The sequence below is a fragment of the Neolamprologus multifasciatus genome, chromosome 5 (assembly GCF_963576455.1).
Source record: "Neolamprologus multifasciatus chromosome 5, fNeoMul1.2, whole genome shotgun sequence".
NCBI classification, from domain to species: Eukaryota; Metazoa; Chordata; class Actinopteri; order Cichliformes; family Cichlidae; genus Neolamprologus; species Neolamprologus multifasciatus.
In genome coordinates, this window is record NC_140443.1 from 10,257,530 (window position 1) to 10,276,418 (window position 18,889).

Genomic DNA, 18,889 nt, shown 5'->3' on the forward strand with positions numbered 1-18,889 from the left:
CTATGATCAATACAGTAAACCACTGGTCCACTTATTGAAGTTCTTTAAGCAGCCAGTGGAAAGAGCACGGGTGAGCATAACAACAGAGCCTGTAAGACCACTTCTACCTGTGAATGTGCAAATTATATTGACAGGCACCTAGGAAATGTGAGCCTTCAGCAATGGCCATATCACTGGCAATCCCAATGCTAATACCGTATCAGTGAGGCCCCATTTAAAAATCAATAAGATCCAAGCCTTCTCAAAGTCTATTGTCAGTCTCGTTTATCGCACATTCTGCGTGTGTGTGCCTGCAGAGCTGTAGGTGTGAAGTTGAAAAGCTAACGCTATTCCCCTGCGCGGGAGGCAGGATGAGAGAGGAAGGTGAGCCTGTAAGCCAGCTGAGGGAGGGTTGATGGAAGACTTCAGGGAACACGGGGGAAGAAAGGGGAGGAAATGGGCAGGTGAGCTAATTAAAGCAAGATTTGTTGATGTGATGAGAGCGCGGCCTCCCAGCTGCTGGTTACCAATGAACAGAATAGGATAGAATAGCCCTTTATTGTCCCCGTACATGTACAATGAAATTCTGGGTGCTCTGAGCCAGTTGTGCCAAAATAAAATATAAATAGTAGACAGCGGGAATAAACAGCAAACAGGAAAAATATATACAATCAAAAGGGACATATACAAAAATAAGAGAAAGGCACACGTTAGAGAACAAGTTGCAAAGTGCCCCACCCATTACCCCAAGAAGACGCCAGCCCAGATGCTGGCTCCAGGTGGCAATGGTAAGCACGGGAGCTTTGTTGTTCTTCTGAAAATAAATGTGAAACGTGTGTAATTAAATTACAATCCTACAGGGAAGAATGGATGGGACCATTTATTGTTATTGTCTTTTATTTACTGTGAAGATTTTGCCTAGTTGGTGTACACGCTGGTACAGCTCTTGGCTCTGTGCAACAACAACTGCAAATGCATGCAGTGGTAGAGATTGGTAGTGGTCTAATATGACAGGGAGGCACTTTAATGATTCATGCTTCTGGCTGTCAGACTGTCAGAACAGTGTTCCCTTGCAAAAGAGGACTTCTCCAAATCCAATTAATGTTGTTATACTTCCCAAGGCTACTCAGGTGCACTGTTTTTCCTTACAGCAATGTTCCTCTGTAAGCACAGTGAAACCTGCTTTCTGATATGCGGGAGATTTACTACACGTGGGATTTTTGACAATTGCTTCCCGAAAAAAGTCCATGCATCATATTCACTAGGGTCCTATAATGTTATCAACAAGAAGATGAGACACGCTGCAGCCAGCGTTGCATTGTTTGGCCTCCACTACACTTATATATGCTTTATTGGAAAGAGAGCTTTATAGTCAATTATGATATATTGCCTTACTAGAAACTCCTGACCACACATTTCTGGACCTTTTTACGAGACAAAAAAAGTATTTGGAAACGCTGTACACTGCACCATGGCCTTCTGAAAATCAAATAACAAATATTATCTCTTTAAATGGCATGCACAGAGAGGGCTGGGTGCTGTATATTACACCCAGAGAAAGCAAATATGGCTGTACTATTTTTTTCGGATTCCATAGTCACAGTGACTTCCCCCAATTCCACATACCAACAATCTTTTACACGCACTAACAAGCACTAATAGAAAACTTCCACTGTTTATTAACTGGTAATTGACTGGTGTTTGCGCTCCCTCCCCACTGCAACCCCACTGCCTAAGGCTACAGGCAGGATGGCCGCAGAGTGAATCGCCAGTCAGCCTGAAAGTGCTTACATCCAAAGCCTTGCTACAGGTAATGCACACTAAACAAACCACAAATATGAGAGATTTTTCAAAGTTTCTGCTCAGATTATCAAGAAGGCAACCCTAACGCACGGGTATTTCTAAATAACACGATACTGACTTGGTTAACCACATTTTTTTTTGTCTTAATCTGACCTTTTATGTCAGTGTAGCACTGACAAGCGTGTCTTCTATTGAGCATGCTCTCTACATCTAAACGTGCTCTAAACTTGTTCAGAGCCTTGTCCCGGTTGAGTAAGTGATTTCTAACCTTGCACAAAAATCCCCTTGAAACTCTTAATATATTGGATCTGTTCTGTGCTTGAACTAAAGTACAAAAAACAAATACAAAAATTACATTTTAAAAAAGAAAGGAAATCAATGAGTATAGGCGAAAATAATGTATAGTGAGGTATACACAACGCCGTCTGAACGCACACACAAACAAAGAAGAAAAAATGCTACAAAGAAATGAAAGACAGATGGTGGGAGCTGAAAGAAACAAAAGACAAGGTGACATTTAGCAAATGTTCAGTGAGAATTTTTGACCAGAGTAATGGAGGAGGGGGAGGACAACCAGAGACAAGATTTCAACTACACAAAGTGAAAGCATGTAACAACTATGCCTCAAGGAGACACCTACGCTTTGTTTTTTTCTTTTTCAACAATTCAATTCTGCTGGTCAGCAGGTGGCACAACGGTCAAAATCCCATCAGTCCTTGGTCTGCTTTGCAGTTCTTTTTGACACTGACACACATAAAAATACCGAAATGATAAAACAATCCGAAGGTTTAATTATCCCTTTATCTTTTTTATCAATTTACAGAAGAATCCTTGTCTATTAATCTAATTCTAAATGATGTACTTTTTGGTTGTTGTCTAAGAAACTGAATTTTGAAAAACAAAAAAAAGATCATGACTACATTTGGAATAAAGGAACTCTGACCTCTGTCAACCTGTAGTTTTAATACCTCCAAGATCACACTGGCACACTTGAGGACAGTTTGGGTAATGTATTTGAACTACTTAATACTAACAGAGTGAGGAGACAGTCCAGTCTGTTAGTTTTATTATTGTTTTTTTAAGTAAGCAGAGGCTCCTTTTACACTACTGACTGTTGGTGTTATGCCTTTTGGTCAAAAGTCAGTAGTTAGTGCATAGTCTGATTAAGTTACATAAGCAAAGTGATAAATAAGTTCAAAGTTAAGAAATATTATAAGTAATATGCTAAAAACACTTAAAATGTATGGGTTCGAAATTTGCTCAGAGTGAGTCATCGTTATCACAAGCGTGCTTCGGCAGTATTAAAAGAGTGAACGAGTTCATGTACACGCTAAGAGTGCCCTACACGCTTGTACAGTGGGGCAAAAAAGTATTTAGTCAGCCACCGATTGTGCAAGTTCCCCCACTTAAAATGATGACAGAGGTCAGTAATTTGCACCAGAGGTACACTTCAACTGTGAGAGACAGAATGTGAAAAAAAAATCCATGAATTCACATGGTAGGATTTGTAAAGAATTTATTCGTAAATCAGGGTTGAAAATAAGTATTTGGTCACCTCAAACAAGGAAAATCCCTGGCTCTCACAGACCTGTAACGTCTTCTGTAAGAAGCTTTTCTGTCCCCCACTCGTTACCTGTATGAATGGCACCTGTTTGACCTCATCATCTGTATAAAAGACACCTGTCCACAGCCTCAACCAGTCAGACTCCAAACTCCGCCATGGCCAAGACCAAAGAGCTTTCGAAGGACACCAGGAAAAGAATTGTAGACCTTCACCAGACTGGGAAGAGTGAATCTACAATAGGCAAGCAGCTTGGTGTGAAAAAATCAACTGTGGGAGCAATCATCAGAAAATGGAAGACATACAAGACCACTGATAATCTCCCTCGATCTGGGGCTCCACGCAAGATCTCATCCCGTGGGGTCAAAATGATCATGAGAACGGTGAGCAAAGATCCCAGAACCACACGGGGGGACCTGGTGAATGACCTGCAGAGAGCTGGGACCAAAGTAACAAAGGTCACCATCAGTAACACACTACAACGGCAGGGAATCAAATCCCGCAGTGCCAGACGTGTTCCGCTGCTGAAGCCAGTGCATGTCCAGGCCCGTCTGAAGTTTGCCAGAGAGCACATGGATGATACAGCAGAGGATTGGGAGAATGTCATGTGGTCAGATGAAACCAAAGTAGAACTTTTTGGTATAAACTCAACTCGTCGTGTTTGGAGGAAGAAGAATACTGAGTTGCATCCCAAGAACACCGTACCTACTGTGAAGCATGGGGGTGGAAACATCATGCTATGGGGCTGTTTTTCTGCCAAGGGGACAGGACGACTGATCCGTGTTAAGGACAGAATGAATGGGGCCAAGTATCGTGAGATTTTGAGCCAAAACCTCCTTCCATCAGTGAGAACTTTGAAGATGAAACGAGGCTGGGTCTTCCAACATGACAATGATCCAAAACACACCGCCCGGGCAACAAAGGAGTGGCTCCGTAAGAAGCATTTGAAAGTCCTGGAGTGGCCTAGCCAGTCTCCAGACCTCAACCCCATAGAAAATCTGTGGCGGGAGTTGAAAGTCCGTGTTGCTCGGCGACAGCCCCAAAACATCACTGCTCTTGAGAAGATCTGCATGGAGGAATGGGCCAAAATACCAGCTACTGTGTGTGCAAACCTGGTAAAGACCTATAGTAAATGTTTGACCTCTGTTATTGCCAACAAAGGTTATGTTACAAAGTATTGAGTTGTATTTTTGTTATTGACAAAATACTTATTTTCCACCCTGATTTACGAATAAATTCTTTACAAATCCTACCATGTGAATTCATGGATTTTTTTTTCACATTCTGTCTCTCACAGTTGAAGTGTACCTCTGGTGCAAATTACTGACCTCTGTCATCATTTTAAGTGGGGGAACTTGCACAATCGGTGGCTGACTAAATACTTTTTTGCCCCACTGTACCTTGGGAAACGTTCGTCTTTTTACAAATAAGAAATAGCAAGGAGAAGCCTTGAGAGAGGATAAGGCTTTAAAGGATCTTCATTAAAAGCAAGAAAAGCAAGCCTTGTGTGGAAGATCTCGTCTATTTTGTTCGCTAGCTGTCTAGCTTCACATGGTCACGTGTCGTGAGGGCAGCCTAGTTGGGCTCATATTCAACAAGGCCATTCTGTGTGACAGGTACATATAGGGAAGAAGGGACATTGTTTTTGCACATTTTACCCAGAAACAGAGAAGAGCCGTGTAAATAAATTATTGGTAATGTTGCTATAGAAACAACTGAGATATTATTTTACTAATAGGGAAATCTATAAGTAAAAAAAAGTATATCATGAATATTTCATAACAATTGATGTTTTTTTTAATGGTGACAGCAAAATTGAACAAAGACCTGCAGAGTTGCATGGAGTAATCTCTGAGGTTAGAGAGAGGTTAACTAAGATATTTATGTGCTTGCTTCTTCCTGCCATAAGAAAACTCAGGCTGAATCCCAAACATGGACATTACATCTTAGAACCTCTTCTCTATTCACTGGTAACTATTATATGCAAATCACAATTTGCTGTAACTAGTAAATTTTAACTAATAATAACTTTTTTAAAACTTATTTTTTTCTATTTAAAAGGCAAAAGTAAATGGATGCTGAAACAGAGGTCATTCAGGTTCATGTTACCTTATTTGTACCTGCAGGCAGATTTTGTAAAGGTCAAAGAGTTGGTAAGACAAAACATTTCCATTGCACATACATGTAGAGTATACCATATGTGCACAAAATTTCACAAACATAGTGCTTGTGGACAGTCACACTCTCAAGACATGACCATATGGCCACGGCAAAGTGTTGTTTGCTAATTATCACTCTTGCAATTTATCATAATCTGTCATGAACCTAATACAAAAGGACAACAGGATCAAAGCAGAAACTTGCTGTTAATGTTATGATTTCATGAGCTAGATGTCACCCTGTGATTTAAATTCCACTAGCATCAACAAGCAGAGATCAAAGGGCCAACCACCTGCTGTGCTTGCAGGCCTGCGTTACACTCAGAATATTCAAAGTCATTGGAAGACAATAAGATTAAACCATCTGCACAAGAAGGCTGAGTAGACAACCTGATTTTTAACTCTTGATAGGTCCGTATCGGGCCTTTTAGAGGTGGTTAGGACTTGCTGCAAAACCATATGGCTATCAGCTTATTATTAAAACTGGCTCAGGACATTTCCTCCAATTTAATAACCACTGTCTGTACAGTAACGATTCCCTGTCTCCCCTGGCTATGCCACAGATCATATCAGCAATAAGTGGAATGAAGCTGGAGAGTGGTTTTGCATATCTCTGCTCAAAGCCACAGCCTGACATTGGTAGGACATTACAAACTCATATTCATGACTCGACTGAGATTTTATTCCTCGTGTCCTTCACCGCTCCTGGCTGAACGATTGCAACACGCTCAACAAATGTGATGCAAATTCGCTGTGTCGCTATGCCCCCTCTTCACAGATACACACACACGGATCCACACACCCACACCGCTGACTCCTGCGGCCATGGCAGTTCCAACTCTGGATGAAAGCGGTTGTACTGCCCCTGCATTAATGGGTTCAAAAGAGGACTACGGGCTACTGTGTATTCAATCACTTCCTCCATCTTCCCTTCCCTTTTGCCAAAGACAGGAGATATCCGTACTGGGTCCAAACAAGCTTGGGATCTTTACTCACCTCAAACACAGAAACTGACACAACTGTGTGTCAACATGGGGTCCCAGATGAAACCCTGGGCATAAGACTGGACGGGGCTTTCTATAATCCTTAATATCAGATGGCAGGAAATGCAGAACAAAGGGAACCTTGGTGCCAGCTCAGTCCTAGCCATTTGGTGGCTGTAACACTTTTGCCAAGGAAGCTCTGCACATCAAGGAGTACCTCCCAAATTTGAATGTGGCCCTTACAATCCTTGGACACTAAATCTATGGTGGCCTCTTTGGCATAACATAAAACAAACATAAATCTTTGGTTCTTAAACAGGACTTCAAGCACCATAGGTTAGGCCAGTTGTCTCAATTTTTCTTCTTCTTCTGTTACTTTTGATGAACATATAATTTTCTAACCATGATGTGATGATCTTAGATTGGTTAACCTTCTTTCATGACTGAACTGAACGGCAAATTCATGAGTTTCCACAGTAATTAAATGAATTGAACAAACATTCTGAAAAACTTGAAAGCTAAAAGTAATCCTGGTTGCACCATCATAAAGAGAGAACAGAATGCAAAGACAGCCTATCCTTAAAAAGCTTACCAGTGGCCAACGACAATAAATTAAGCAGCATTCAGAGCAGTAGCTCTGCATGTCTTAAAAATATGAAGCAGGAACACTAATTAGACGATCTAGAAAAGCAATATAAGGAGAGAAGCTATCACTGCAATAGACAGGACTTGTTTAGCACAATAGGAACTCAAAGACAAAACGGCCTTCATCCCTTTCCTTTTGACTCACTACAGCTTTTTCCTATCATCCTTTCCACATTGATGTATAATCACAGAGGAAAATGTGACCAAATTAGCACATTTAGCAGATCTGCAGGATTTCCCTTCTGGGTACATAATTTGTTCCTGCATGCTATCTTGACAAGTACAGAGCGAGCAGAAACCCAGGGCCCGAGAAGGAGAACTCCACTCTGAGGCATTGCTAGAGTGTCTATGATTCACTGTAATTAGTATGTTAGCTGTCACAGCAACGGATCAGGCCCTTTGCAAATGACCTCACTGTCAAGCAGGGGTGTGGCTGCTCTATTCACATTTATACAGACACTGCACTGCCCTCTTTTGGAAAGGAGATTGCTAGGAGGAAAGCAGAGGAAAGTGAACATTGCAAAGCCTTTAACTAGTTTACAAAGACTATGCACAGCATGTGTAAATAATAAGATAACTGAAAATGCATCCAGTGAAAGACTCTTGCTCTGCAGCACTAACTGTGACAGCAAGACCACCGCAATCCATTCACTACACTATAAATTAAAAATTTCAAATCCTTTTCACTGTTCCTAGTTCCAGCTGTTTAGCAAATTAAAATTAAAAGCTTAGATACGCAGGCGGTAATGATGACATGATTATTTTAACATGCAGGTACTAAAAAAGCCTTTCAGAGATTGCACTATTTATTTCGAAACACCGCTGTTTATTTCAGCAACTTTAATGCCTGCTCTGGCAGTCCATGCTGTATCGCCCTGCTGGCCAATAAGGCAGGAAGAAAAGGTGGTTGCTGTTAGTGAGCTTGGCAACCATTTGCAATACAATACAATAACTACACAATACAATAGCTCCACTCTGGTATTATTTTGTTAGTTAGGTCGTATATACAATACAAAAATGTTTCCCCCTGAAAGTCTGAAAGAGTACAAGGTCAGCATCACTTATTATAAAAATAATATGCTTTAGGCTTTAAACTCTTACCTTATCTTTCTTTTTGTTTCTTTAGTCTAGTACATTTTTTTCCACAGGTGCTTATAAAATTGTAAAAAGTTCCCACTTTCATAGTCAGCTCCTGTTTGTAACCGTTGATACAGAATTTAAGAGAGATCCAGACACACAGCAGTCAATCCAATATTTTACGAAGCACCTTCTAACTACTACATGACTTCAATAATCTCGGCTGCTGATGCTGCTGACCAACGGCAGGGTAGATCCAGATCTACAAAGAAAGCGTGACCTCTGGACACTTTGGTACATTAGCCAAAATGCTGGGAACTGTCACAACTCCCCCAGAGTTGTTCTCGGCGAATGCCAAAGTTTGACTTCTGCCCTGACCTCAGAGAGAGGGCTCTTTGATCGGGAATGTCAAGCAGTCTGAAACTGCATGTTGTCAATGCCCCCTGTATTTGTGACAGTGACAAGTTTCTGGGGTTGGGTTTTGCTGTGCTGAGCCGCAGTGACCAGAAGGGCCAGCTCTGGCGACAGGTCTGCTGTGATCCAGCTTCACACAGAGAAATTAGACTGACACTTCCTCCTGCTTTGTTATATTCTGCATGCCAAACGCTCCTCTGCCCTCTCTGAACTCAGAAGATGAGCATGAACAGAAGTGCTTTGTTTTTGTGGTCAGGACAATGGTCCATGTTTACAAAGCTTCAGGTAGTGGCTTAAAAATAGAGCAATTACAGCAATCAGTTACATCTACTAATCAGAGGATACAGTTTTTATACCAAATCCATTTTAAATACTAGTTTGCGGATTGAAACAAACACAAAAGCAGTTTTAAAAAACAGAATGTGCTAGCATCTATGCATTTAATGCTTAAGACAGCAATTATTCAAACATATAAGCAAGAACTCCAATAACTCCGATTAGCCTGTGAAAACATCAGCGTGACGCATAATTTGTGGTGAGCATGTATAATAAGTCTTCAGAATCTAAACTGCAAACCTTGCAAACAAAAAAAATCCAGAAGCTGCACAGATGAACATATTAGCCTTATTTGGGGTTAAATCAAAATCAGCAGTTATTGGTGTTAGATCTGAGCATCGCTGCAGCAAAAAATTATAAAAAAAACAAAAAAACCAAAAAAAAACCCCAGCAACAGATCATAGCTTCGATTGACTTATTGAACATCATTATTAATATGACCCAATGTATGTTGAGTATCCTAAATTCCTAATGCTCCACTGTGCTCAGTGGACAAGTTAAGTCAGAAACAAACTCAAGAGTTTGTCTTTATTCACTATTTAGTTAAATATTCCAAATAACAGTTAGATGCGGAATAACAGTCTGAATTATTTTCCCCATCATTTACCCAACTCAGAATTCTATGATTGACTAATCAAGAGTCAATTTATAAAGCCTCAGACGCACCTGATTTTGTTTTACAAAATTGCAATCATTGTAAAAATAGGGACACACGTTTCATTTCCATTCCAGCAATTATTAATAAATTAATGTAGAAACTTTCTTAAATGTGACCTGCTAGGCACGGATATGGCGATTTATAGAACTACTATGAAATGTGCCTGTAAAACAGTATTGATGATCAGTGATTAATCAACTGAGGGATTAAATGAAGAGATTATTTACAGAGGAGCAGTGGCTTGAATTGAAATGGCACTGAAACTAATTAATCACTAAATGTTCATGAATGTGCCTTGAGAAACATTTTTTCCAAATATGATGTTGACCGAAAAATAATGAGATAATCTGTGAAGCGACCACAAACAGTTTCTTCACCTTATACATGCCTGTAGCTGGGTCGAGGTCTATTGTGAAGTATTTAAAGATTACACAGTTTATAGCCACTTATAAGAATCACGCATGAATGAATTATTTTAATTATTTTGTTTGCTTTCTATTGCTCATTCATAATCTGAGAACTGCACTATGCATTGAAAAAATGAAAAAGAGACTCATGTTTAGTCACGTGAAATCTAAACACACTTGTCAGATATTTGGACAGATGCTTCAAAGTTAATGTCAAGCCTTTAACAATATAAGCAAAGTGATGTGGATGAGGATCGGGTCTGAGAGAGATCGATGTGCTCTCTCGAAACAGTCTCAAGCACTTGCGCATCCTGCTGTTTGTGTTTTTCTGTTTGCCAGAAGGATATTACTGCAGAGTTAGAAGGGGAGCCGCTACGCCTGGGTGGCTATGTGGATAGAACAAGCTTTTAATCCATGCTGGGGCATCTTTTCTCAACAAATCAAAGAGGTGGCTGAAGCTGCTACCTTGAAGGGTAGCAAATGACCTTCAAGAAAAACAGAGGGACAAGCATTGCGTAACTTGCCAATTTGATGACTTTACCTTTAAAAAATTAGAATAAAAATAGTCTCGAGGGGGAAAAGGAAATAAATCAGCAGAAATATGTTGCTACAGGGGAAGGCCACCTTTTCACACTGTCGTCCTTTTTAATCCATATTTCATAACATTGTGTCTCATCTGTACTGTCCATGCACACACACACACACAGAGCCTTCAAAGTGAACCCTTTCATTCATCTTTTGTGTAAGAGCTTTGAGTCATTATGTCTGTAAATCACTCATTCCCCCGACAATGCCATAAATGTAGCCATGAACAAAGTGTATGCTGCTGCCAAGGGTGCCACTCAACCCGCTCATTTTCTGTACATGCAGTCACTTTCATGTGCCTAGCTGAATGTGCATTGCTGCTCTCTTATCACTCCATCAGCAGGAAAGATGGATGACACAGCAAGTGAGAGGGACATTGCACAACATGGCCCAAAAGCACCAGCTAGTCCGGGAAACAAGCATTGACCTCGGTGCGTTTCAACAGATGGTAAAGACCCGAGCACCTATAATTAATAGTTTTCGAGGCTTAGTAGGAATCAATTCAAATGCGTTTGTTTGACTACAGCAAACATAAGTAAGTAAATAAATAATAATGCTGATGATCTGTGCGATCTATGTAAACTAGTGGAGTGTATTAGCGGTGAGATGTGAGTAGGCTTTTCCGTTTTCTGAGCTGAGACACAGAAGCTAATCCTCTCAGAAATAGAGAAAGAAGGCTAACCCTGATGCAGTCCAAACCCCTTCCAGTTTGTCATTCCGCACTTCAAAGCATACATGATGAAATCCCCCAAGGTATTATAAGAGCTCTGGCATAGCAGCCATCCTCAACCCCATCCTAGCCTAATGCCTCATAAATGGAGTCTAGAAACATGTCCCTTTACTATTTCGCAAGTCTTTGTAGTCTTGGATCGTAAAGAACCTTTTTAGAGCAGCAGAAGAAGAGGTGCTTTCCTACTGGAGAAGATATGAGGCATTTGTGAATCACTATTTGTCCCCTAACTGTTAAATACTGCAAATACAGAATGCACATATACCTCTTTGAAAATGGTTAGATCACAAAAGGAAGTAGGCATTGATCATCTTCAGAGCCTTGCTGACTAAGTGGTGGGACAGAAATACTGTGCACAAGAAAACATACAGTATGTGTCCTAGATAGAGACAGGTATGTAATTTAAGTAATTCAGTTCCAAGTGCTCCATGTGACGCCATCGAATGCCAGTTAGTTGTTAAACAGCTTGCTGAGCTGTCAGATTACTGGGTTTCATAAACGCCTCCATTATTGGTCTCCAGGCTTCAAACTAACACAGCCTGTCTGACAAAACCGAAAGATACGGCCGATTAAACTGTAGGAGCTGTACAGTCAAAGAGAGAGATGAAAGGGGAGAAAGAGCAAACAAACATGATTACGGTCCATGCCAAAAAATCTGTCCTTTTTTTTCCCCCCTTTTACAGCAAATACAGTGCAGTAAATACCATTCCTGATTCAGCTACTACCTCCTTTTAGAGCTGCAGCTCTTCTCACAGTTAAAGTAATGAAAAATTACCACGTCACCACAGAGTCCAGGATGCCATTTTTAAACTGCTTCATCCAGGCTTTGGGCTGAAACCCAAGTGTTCCAATCGTACAATACAAAATAGTAAATATACTGAAACTGAAAAGATAAAAGTAGCTTACATTTGGCATTTTACTTTGAAAAATGACTTAAGTAGTTAATTGAATTTAAAACGGATTGTTTTGTAAACACACCCTGAGTTTCAGAACTGGTTCATTTCGGTGCTATGTTTATTTGAATCACCACCGATGCACTCGGGAACAGTTCGGCAAAAATTCAGTCAAATTCTGAGCTAACGTTTAATCTGTTTATCTGTAATAATTAAAAACATCAATCCTGTTAAGACTGACATCATGCACCAACATGCAACTGTTGCAGAAAATAGTATTAATTGTTCCATTTAACAGCCAATTCTCCTGTATAGAAGTCTGGTTCGGCTGTTACCCTTTCTGCTATAGGATTTCCTATTAATCCCTTAACCCAACCACCTCACACCCTCCCTTTGGGCCAACTGCCAAACCTGCTCCGTTTCATCTTTCAAAGTGGCAAAGAGGGCAGTGAAACAGAGCGTGCACTGACTCTTTAAACAACAAGGACCATCAGAATGTGGTTTGTCTATTAACCAAGATAGTGCTGGATCCTCTGTGTTTGTGTGTATGTGAGAGACAGACAGAGAACGAGGGAGAAAGACAGGAAAAGAATGAAAGAGATAAATTGAGAGGAATCAGTCCACCCCTGCTGTTCTCACTCAGCAGACTTGTGATAAGGTTTATCTCCGGTGCCTAACGAGTTCGCCCAGTAGCCCACTCCAGCTCCCACTGAGTGGACCGGGGCACACAGAGCTGCACACAGCCAGCAGTGAATTGAGCTCCCTAAGGTGACCTGTGCGTGTTGTTCATGCTATGCTGCTTTAGAACTTTATTTTTGTAGGAAATGGCTTTGGCCCCTTCGGCCACATCTTTTTTAATCTGGGATTTCTTTTTTGCCTTTTCTTCATCCTTTCTACTCACTGTAACTCAGACTGCCAAGAGAAGCTGCAAAAGCTGGAGAAAGAGCTGTGGAGCTTTGGCACAGAGAGGCGTGTGTTTCCCAGAGGCAGTGTCTGAGGCAAAGATGGAGACACAGAGAGGGAGTGGGGGGCTGCTGCTGAGTTAAGCCCCTAATCACAGTCTGCTCTGCATGAAGGACTTAAAGTCACTCCATTTAATGCTACCTTCTCTTTAGTCAAAAAAGGAAAGAAATATTACTGCCTACCTCTCCAGCTTTCTGATACCTAGGCCCCCATTCCCATTACTAACCCATTCTTGAGATGCATAAAATTCCAAAGCTACAGTATACACTCAAATATAGCGCAACGCGCAAGTCATGCACATTTATAGAGTTAAGGAAGCATGAACATAATACCTGCACACACAGAAGTACAAGCGTAAATGCTTCTGCCTTTTACTCATGCATGTTCATTTCACCACATGGACCAATTTTGCGGTAAACAAGGTTTGTAACTGACATAGCTGCCATGATTTTCACTGGTGTGCTCAGGTGCTTCATTTATTTTTGCAAGAAGACGGTGGTATCAGCAGATCCTTAGAGACTGCAGCGTCCCTCTGGCTCAAAATTCATTAATTCACTTGGCTCAGCTTCTACACGGGTGTAACACGCTTTTGCAAAATACTCCAGATAGTCATTAGCACCTTTTGGGAAATCCCACACCCCACCCTGACCCCGATGTGTCAGTGCTGCACTTTTTCCACTTTTCACCAGCTGCTCTTTCACCTTATTGTCATCAACATGGCTAGCAGACAATGGTTTGCTGTACAGGTCTTAATCTAATGCTGGAAGATTGATTTATGCTTGGTTGTCCCACAGCCATTAAGATAATTGCATGATCACTTTATAACATCCTCCCCTGGTGGTTGTGGTAATTTGCCTCCCTGCCACATTCCAACTTGCACAGTAGGACCCATAACCACATTATGGATATAGAAAATGTGGTCGGAAATATCATCTTTCAGCCCTTGCAAACGGATTTTATACCATTACCACTGACTTCTAAAACCCCTTAAGTCTATCTCTCACCTGTACTGACCATTTGATCTATCGGCGGCTTCTAGGTCTTAACAGCTTGTATTGATCGAAATTCTTGAGCCAGCAACCAGAAGCAAAAGCTTGCGTGTCATCTTGTAATTCCAATAGTCTATGTATTTTTGAGTGAGATCATCACTGAGATGGTGTATTTTTATCTGTTAGGTCAGTGCAAGTGGGCTTTGATTACATTCAATGGGAAATGGCTGTGTAAAATGGCACTATGATCTCTTTTGACAAAATCTTTATTAAAGGAGCCATTCTGCCACCACTATGGACTAATGGCTGCTTCACAGGAAAAGTTAACGTCAGTGGAAGTCAAATTGGTCTGACAGATTGATCTTAAGAGAGGCACTTTGCTTCCCGAATATAAACACTGCCAGTTCGAAAACACTGAACACAAAATATTTGCAGCTAAAGCACAATTGGCAAGTTCAAAAAGAAGCAGCGATTTAAAATTCTGAACTGACAACAACAGTAAGATGATCCTGCTAAAAATTTAATTTGTTCCACTGTTTATACTTCATCAGTCATTATTAGCATTATTGCTGCACTTCCAATTAAATTATACCGAGTCAGTGAGAGTATTAAAAAGCAGAATGCGTTCAGCCAGTGGATTGCTAATTCTACAAGATAAAATTACATACACCCATAATCCTCAACAAGGTACAGCTTAATATTACACCAGATGTGCTGCTTTGACCATCAATAAGCAAGCTGAAACCTGTGATGCAATTTAGCCCATTCCAGACATGGGATATGTAACACCATTGGCTTCCTCAATCTGTTAAAGTGATGCTTCATTGAGACATATCTGCAACTCCATCAGGAAGAACCAGGGCGTGGTGTGAACATTTAACAGGCTTGTTGCACTTCTTGAAACCAATACTGTAAGCACTAACTGCAGAGAATTGTAATAACACTTTCGAACTTGTGTATTTGTGTATATGTGCATGTGTGTCTGTTATGATGACAGCTATTTCCAACAAAAACACGGACCAAGAAATCTCTGGATTTGCATTAGACAATTAGTAGACTCTAGCTTATAAATTTGGACTGTTTAACAGCTCGCCTGTCTAAAGTGGGGGGCATAATGCCATTTCCTGTTAGACCCTGAATGCTCTAGTCTCCATGCCAGAAATGGTTTAACTTATTAATGAATTGCTGCTGTCATGCTCTGTGGGTGATTGTTCCAACCTTCCTCATGGATGGATTAAGGTATAGTCATCAGTAATGAGTCATCACATACCCTGCCGTTATCATAGTAAAACCCTAAAGTTTTTTCTTTTAAATCAACATCTAAATTATAGCATAATAAAGCAAAGTGGGGAAAAAGAGGAAAATTCAACACACACATTCAACAGGTTGTCTTAATGGAATGGTTTGTTTGCACCTCTGGTAATAAAATCTGTGCCTCTTCCTCTCAGTGATATTTGTGTACCAGTGTTGGTGTTTAAATGTTAAAAAGCTTAATGTTCAGACTTTGTCCTGCGCGCACTAAAACCTTAAGATGTACTACTGTTTTTTCCCAAAACAGCAGATTTGAGGTTTCCATGAGATTAGTTTGAGCAGTGTGAATGTAAGATAGAGACTGAAGGAGAGAATCTATTTCTCTGGGGTTTTTTATGTTCTTGCTGTTTATAACATTCTCCAAAACAATAATGACTTTGGTGTGCAATTCAAGGCGCTACATAAAGATGCCATCCCCATTTTGTGTCTGCTCATCTGTAAATGAGAGAGCCATGTTAAAAACAACATGTTACTATCTGACCTAGCAGGGATGCTATTTGGACTGGCTTCACCAGAACAGTGACCAGATTTGAACATGGAGCCTATATGTTGAAATACCATTAGACTGTTGGAAAGCAGTGCTGGCAGGGGCTGATCTTTGAAACTTCAGAAACATGTGTACAAAGTAATTGTTTTTAAAAATTGATTTTTGTCCTTTAATCACAGAAGCAAAATTACCTTTCTCTCCGTTGATTTTGTAGCAAAGACAGACATGTGACAGGCGAGCAGTGGATACCAAAAGGGGGCTGTCGTCTTTCCTTCATCCTCTCCACATAACCAGCCTGGTGAATTTTCCTCTCCTGAAATAGAAAAAAAAGAGACTCTTTTCTATTCATTCTTACTTAGGTCACCCCAACTTGATGTTTAGTTTATGTACTTGTTTTATTTCTTTTCAACATGCATCTCATTCCCACAGCTCAGCTAATCTGTAAACTATTTCAAGCTATGTCAAACCACATAAAATCACCATAAACACATTTCACAATCTCAGGTATATAATATGAATGGTGTGATTAGCATGTGAATAATCAGCCAGAGGCTTATCCCCTGTTGTAGGAGGCGAGGCCAGGTACTGCCAATGCAGGGCTTCAACAGTGATTAAACCTTTACTTAATCAACAGTGAGAGTCTGCCCCAGCAGGAAAAATGCAACTGCCTGATTTGTGTTATAATATAATGGATTTGCCTGGTGTGTGAGCCTCATAGCACTGAGCCTTACAACAGGTGTACCCCTGACAAGTCACCGGGCAATTCTGCCAAGGTACTCCCATTATATAATTGTGTAATCATCTATGTATGTATGTATAGAAACTAAACTGAGCATGAAATTTAACAGCTCTCCTTTCTGGTTTTTTTTGCATATTTTATCTAGGTATAAGCTAGTAGAGATCACAGATGCATTATAATGAGCAAAAGGAAAAAGCTAATTGCAGAGTTTGTTTTATAGGAGTATCATATCCTTATTATTTAGGTAGGGGATAAAATTTAAGAGTCAGTCAGTTATGTTGGCCAAGACAACTAGCCTGGCTGTACCCAAGAAAACATACCTTAATCACCAACTCCTCTACAAGAATGCTTGCATTACTGCAAAATCATTGGATTACTCAAAAATTCCAGCACTGGAATCAAGGACAAAGCACTACAATAGCTCTCCTTTTGCAAAAAATGCAGGAAACAGTTTGCCCAAGGCAAGACTCTCTGCATTCCATCAGCCTCTAGAACACGTGGTGTCCCTCAGGGATCAGTTCTGGGACCTCTGCTATTTATAATTTATCTCCTTCCTATTGGAAATATTTTTTTCATTTTGAAATACAGTTTCAGTTTTATGCTGATAGGATATAACTTACTTATAATTTATAACTAACTATATTTCCACAAACCCCAACACCTCTTTTCCCCTTCTAACCTCACTGCCCGCCTAGAAGCCATCACCACTTGATTAACAATCAATTAACTCAAAGCAAAAAGCTATAAAACTGAAGTCATAGATATTAACTCAAAGTACTCACTTTCCAAAGTGTCTCCATAGCTGGTTCGCTAGACATTCTCTTTTTTACCACTCACACAAATAATGTCACAGTCAGCCTATTTCACCTATGTAATATTTCTAGACTATGCACTTTTCTTTCTCAACACAGCATCCACGTTCTGGTTCAAGCCCTGGTCACCCCTAATTTAATGTAATGCCATTCTCTCTCATCTCCTCAAAAACTCTAAAGCAAGAATCATCACCTGCACAAAGTTCACAGACCATATTACACTTATCCAACTTGGCTCCCCATTCCCAAGTGCATCCAATACAAGATTGTGCTTTGCACTTTTAAAGCTCTCAGTGAGTTGGCACCCCCATATCTCTTCGAGCTCCTTCACACCCCATCCTGTGCTTTACGCTCAACCTCAAGAGCTGTCCTGACTGCTCCTCGTTTCAGACTAAATGCATTGGTTGCCAGAACCTTTAGCTGTGCTGTGCCTCGTCTTTGGAACATAATACCCTTTTCACCTTCTTACAACTAGTCTCTATCACATAGTTTAAATCCACCTGTTCCCATCAGCATATCAGCTATCATGCTTTGTGTTTAATATGTTTAGATTCAAATATTATTCCTGGATTTTTAATATCTATTTAATATTGATGTTGTTTTAGGCATCTTGCATTGTTGTGCTATTTGAGGCTTTAGCAGTATAAATAAAGGCCAAAACACATTTATACAAAGAAAACAATAAGAATGATCAAGGGCAAAACTGTGTAGACTTAGATAAGTGCTTTTTTAGAAATTTCTTTCAGCGAGTTTCATCCTGTGCTTTGTGCCTTGTATTTTCTCATAATTTTCAAATTTCCATACTGAAACTTTTGACCTCTACAGAGTTTCTTTCAGCTCTACTGGATTCATAAAAGCAGAATCACAACTGTCATTTTTTCCAATCAACATACATTCAATAAGCCATTAAAAAAATGTAAATTATTTGTTGTATATGAATTGTCACTTTTTTTGTATAAAAATAGTACTTTGTCATTTGGTAGCCATTACAAATTCAAACCTTCTTAGGTGAGTGTCTACAGGCTTAAAACTGAGGGGTTTATGTCTTAGCTTTGGCTACTCAAGGACAGTCAGTGACTTGTCCTTAAGCCATTTCTCCAATATTGTGACAGAATGTTTTTGTTCACTGCAAATAGATGAACTATTTTCCCAAACTCAAATGCCTTTTCAAAAGCCTGTAACAGGTTTTCTACAAGGACCTCTGTTTTTGGCTGCATTCAACCTTTGCACAGTCTAACTGTACCTGAGAGAAGCAACCCCCCACCCCCTGTCTTATCCACATGATCGTCAAAGGAGGAGGATCATTTCTCTGTAGCCAGCAGAGATCAGGAAAAAGGCTTTTGATTTTGTCATTCTGT

The 18,889-nt window shown here is 40.2% G+C and overlaps 1 protein-coding gene across 4 annotated transcripts in view; it reads right to left on the bottom strand.

The window, feature by feature from the left end:
- arhgef10la (Rho guanine nucleotide exchange factor (GEF) 10-like a) overlaps nucleotides 1–18,889 on the bottom strand; it is a 130,542-nt gene that overhangs the window by 41,449 nt on the left and 70,204 nt on the right. For all 4 annotated transcript variants that reach the window (XM_085160896.1, XM_085160897.1, XM_085160895.1 and 1 more), the window contains one exon: nucleotides 16,172–16,293. In XM_085160896.1, the coding sequence (XP_085017022.1) occupies nucleotides 16,172–16,293 (122 nt within the window). The remainder of the gene's footprint in view (nucleotides 1–16,171; nucleotides 16,294–18,889) is intronic.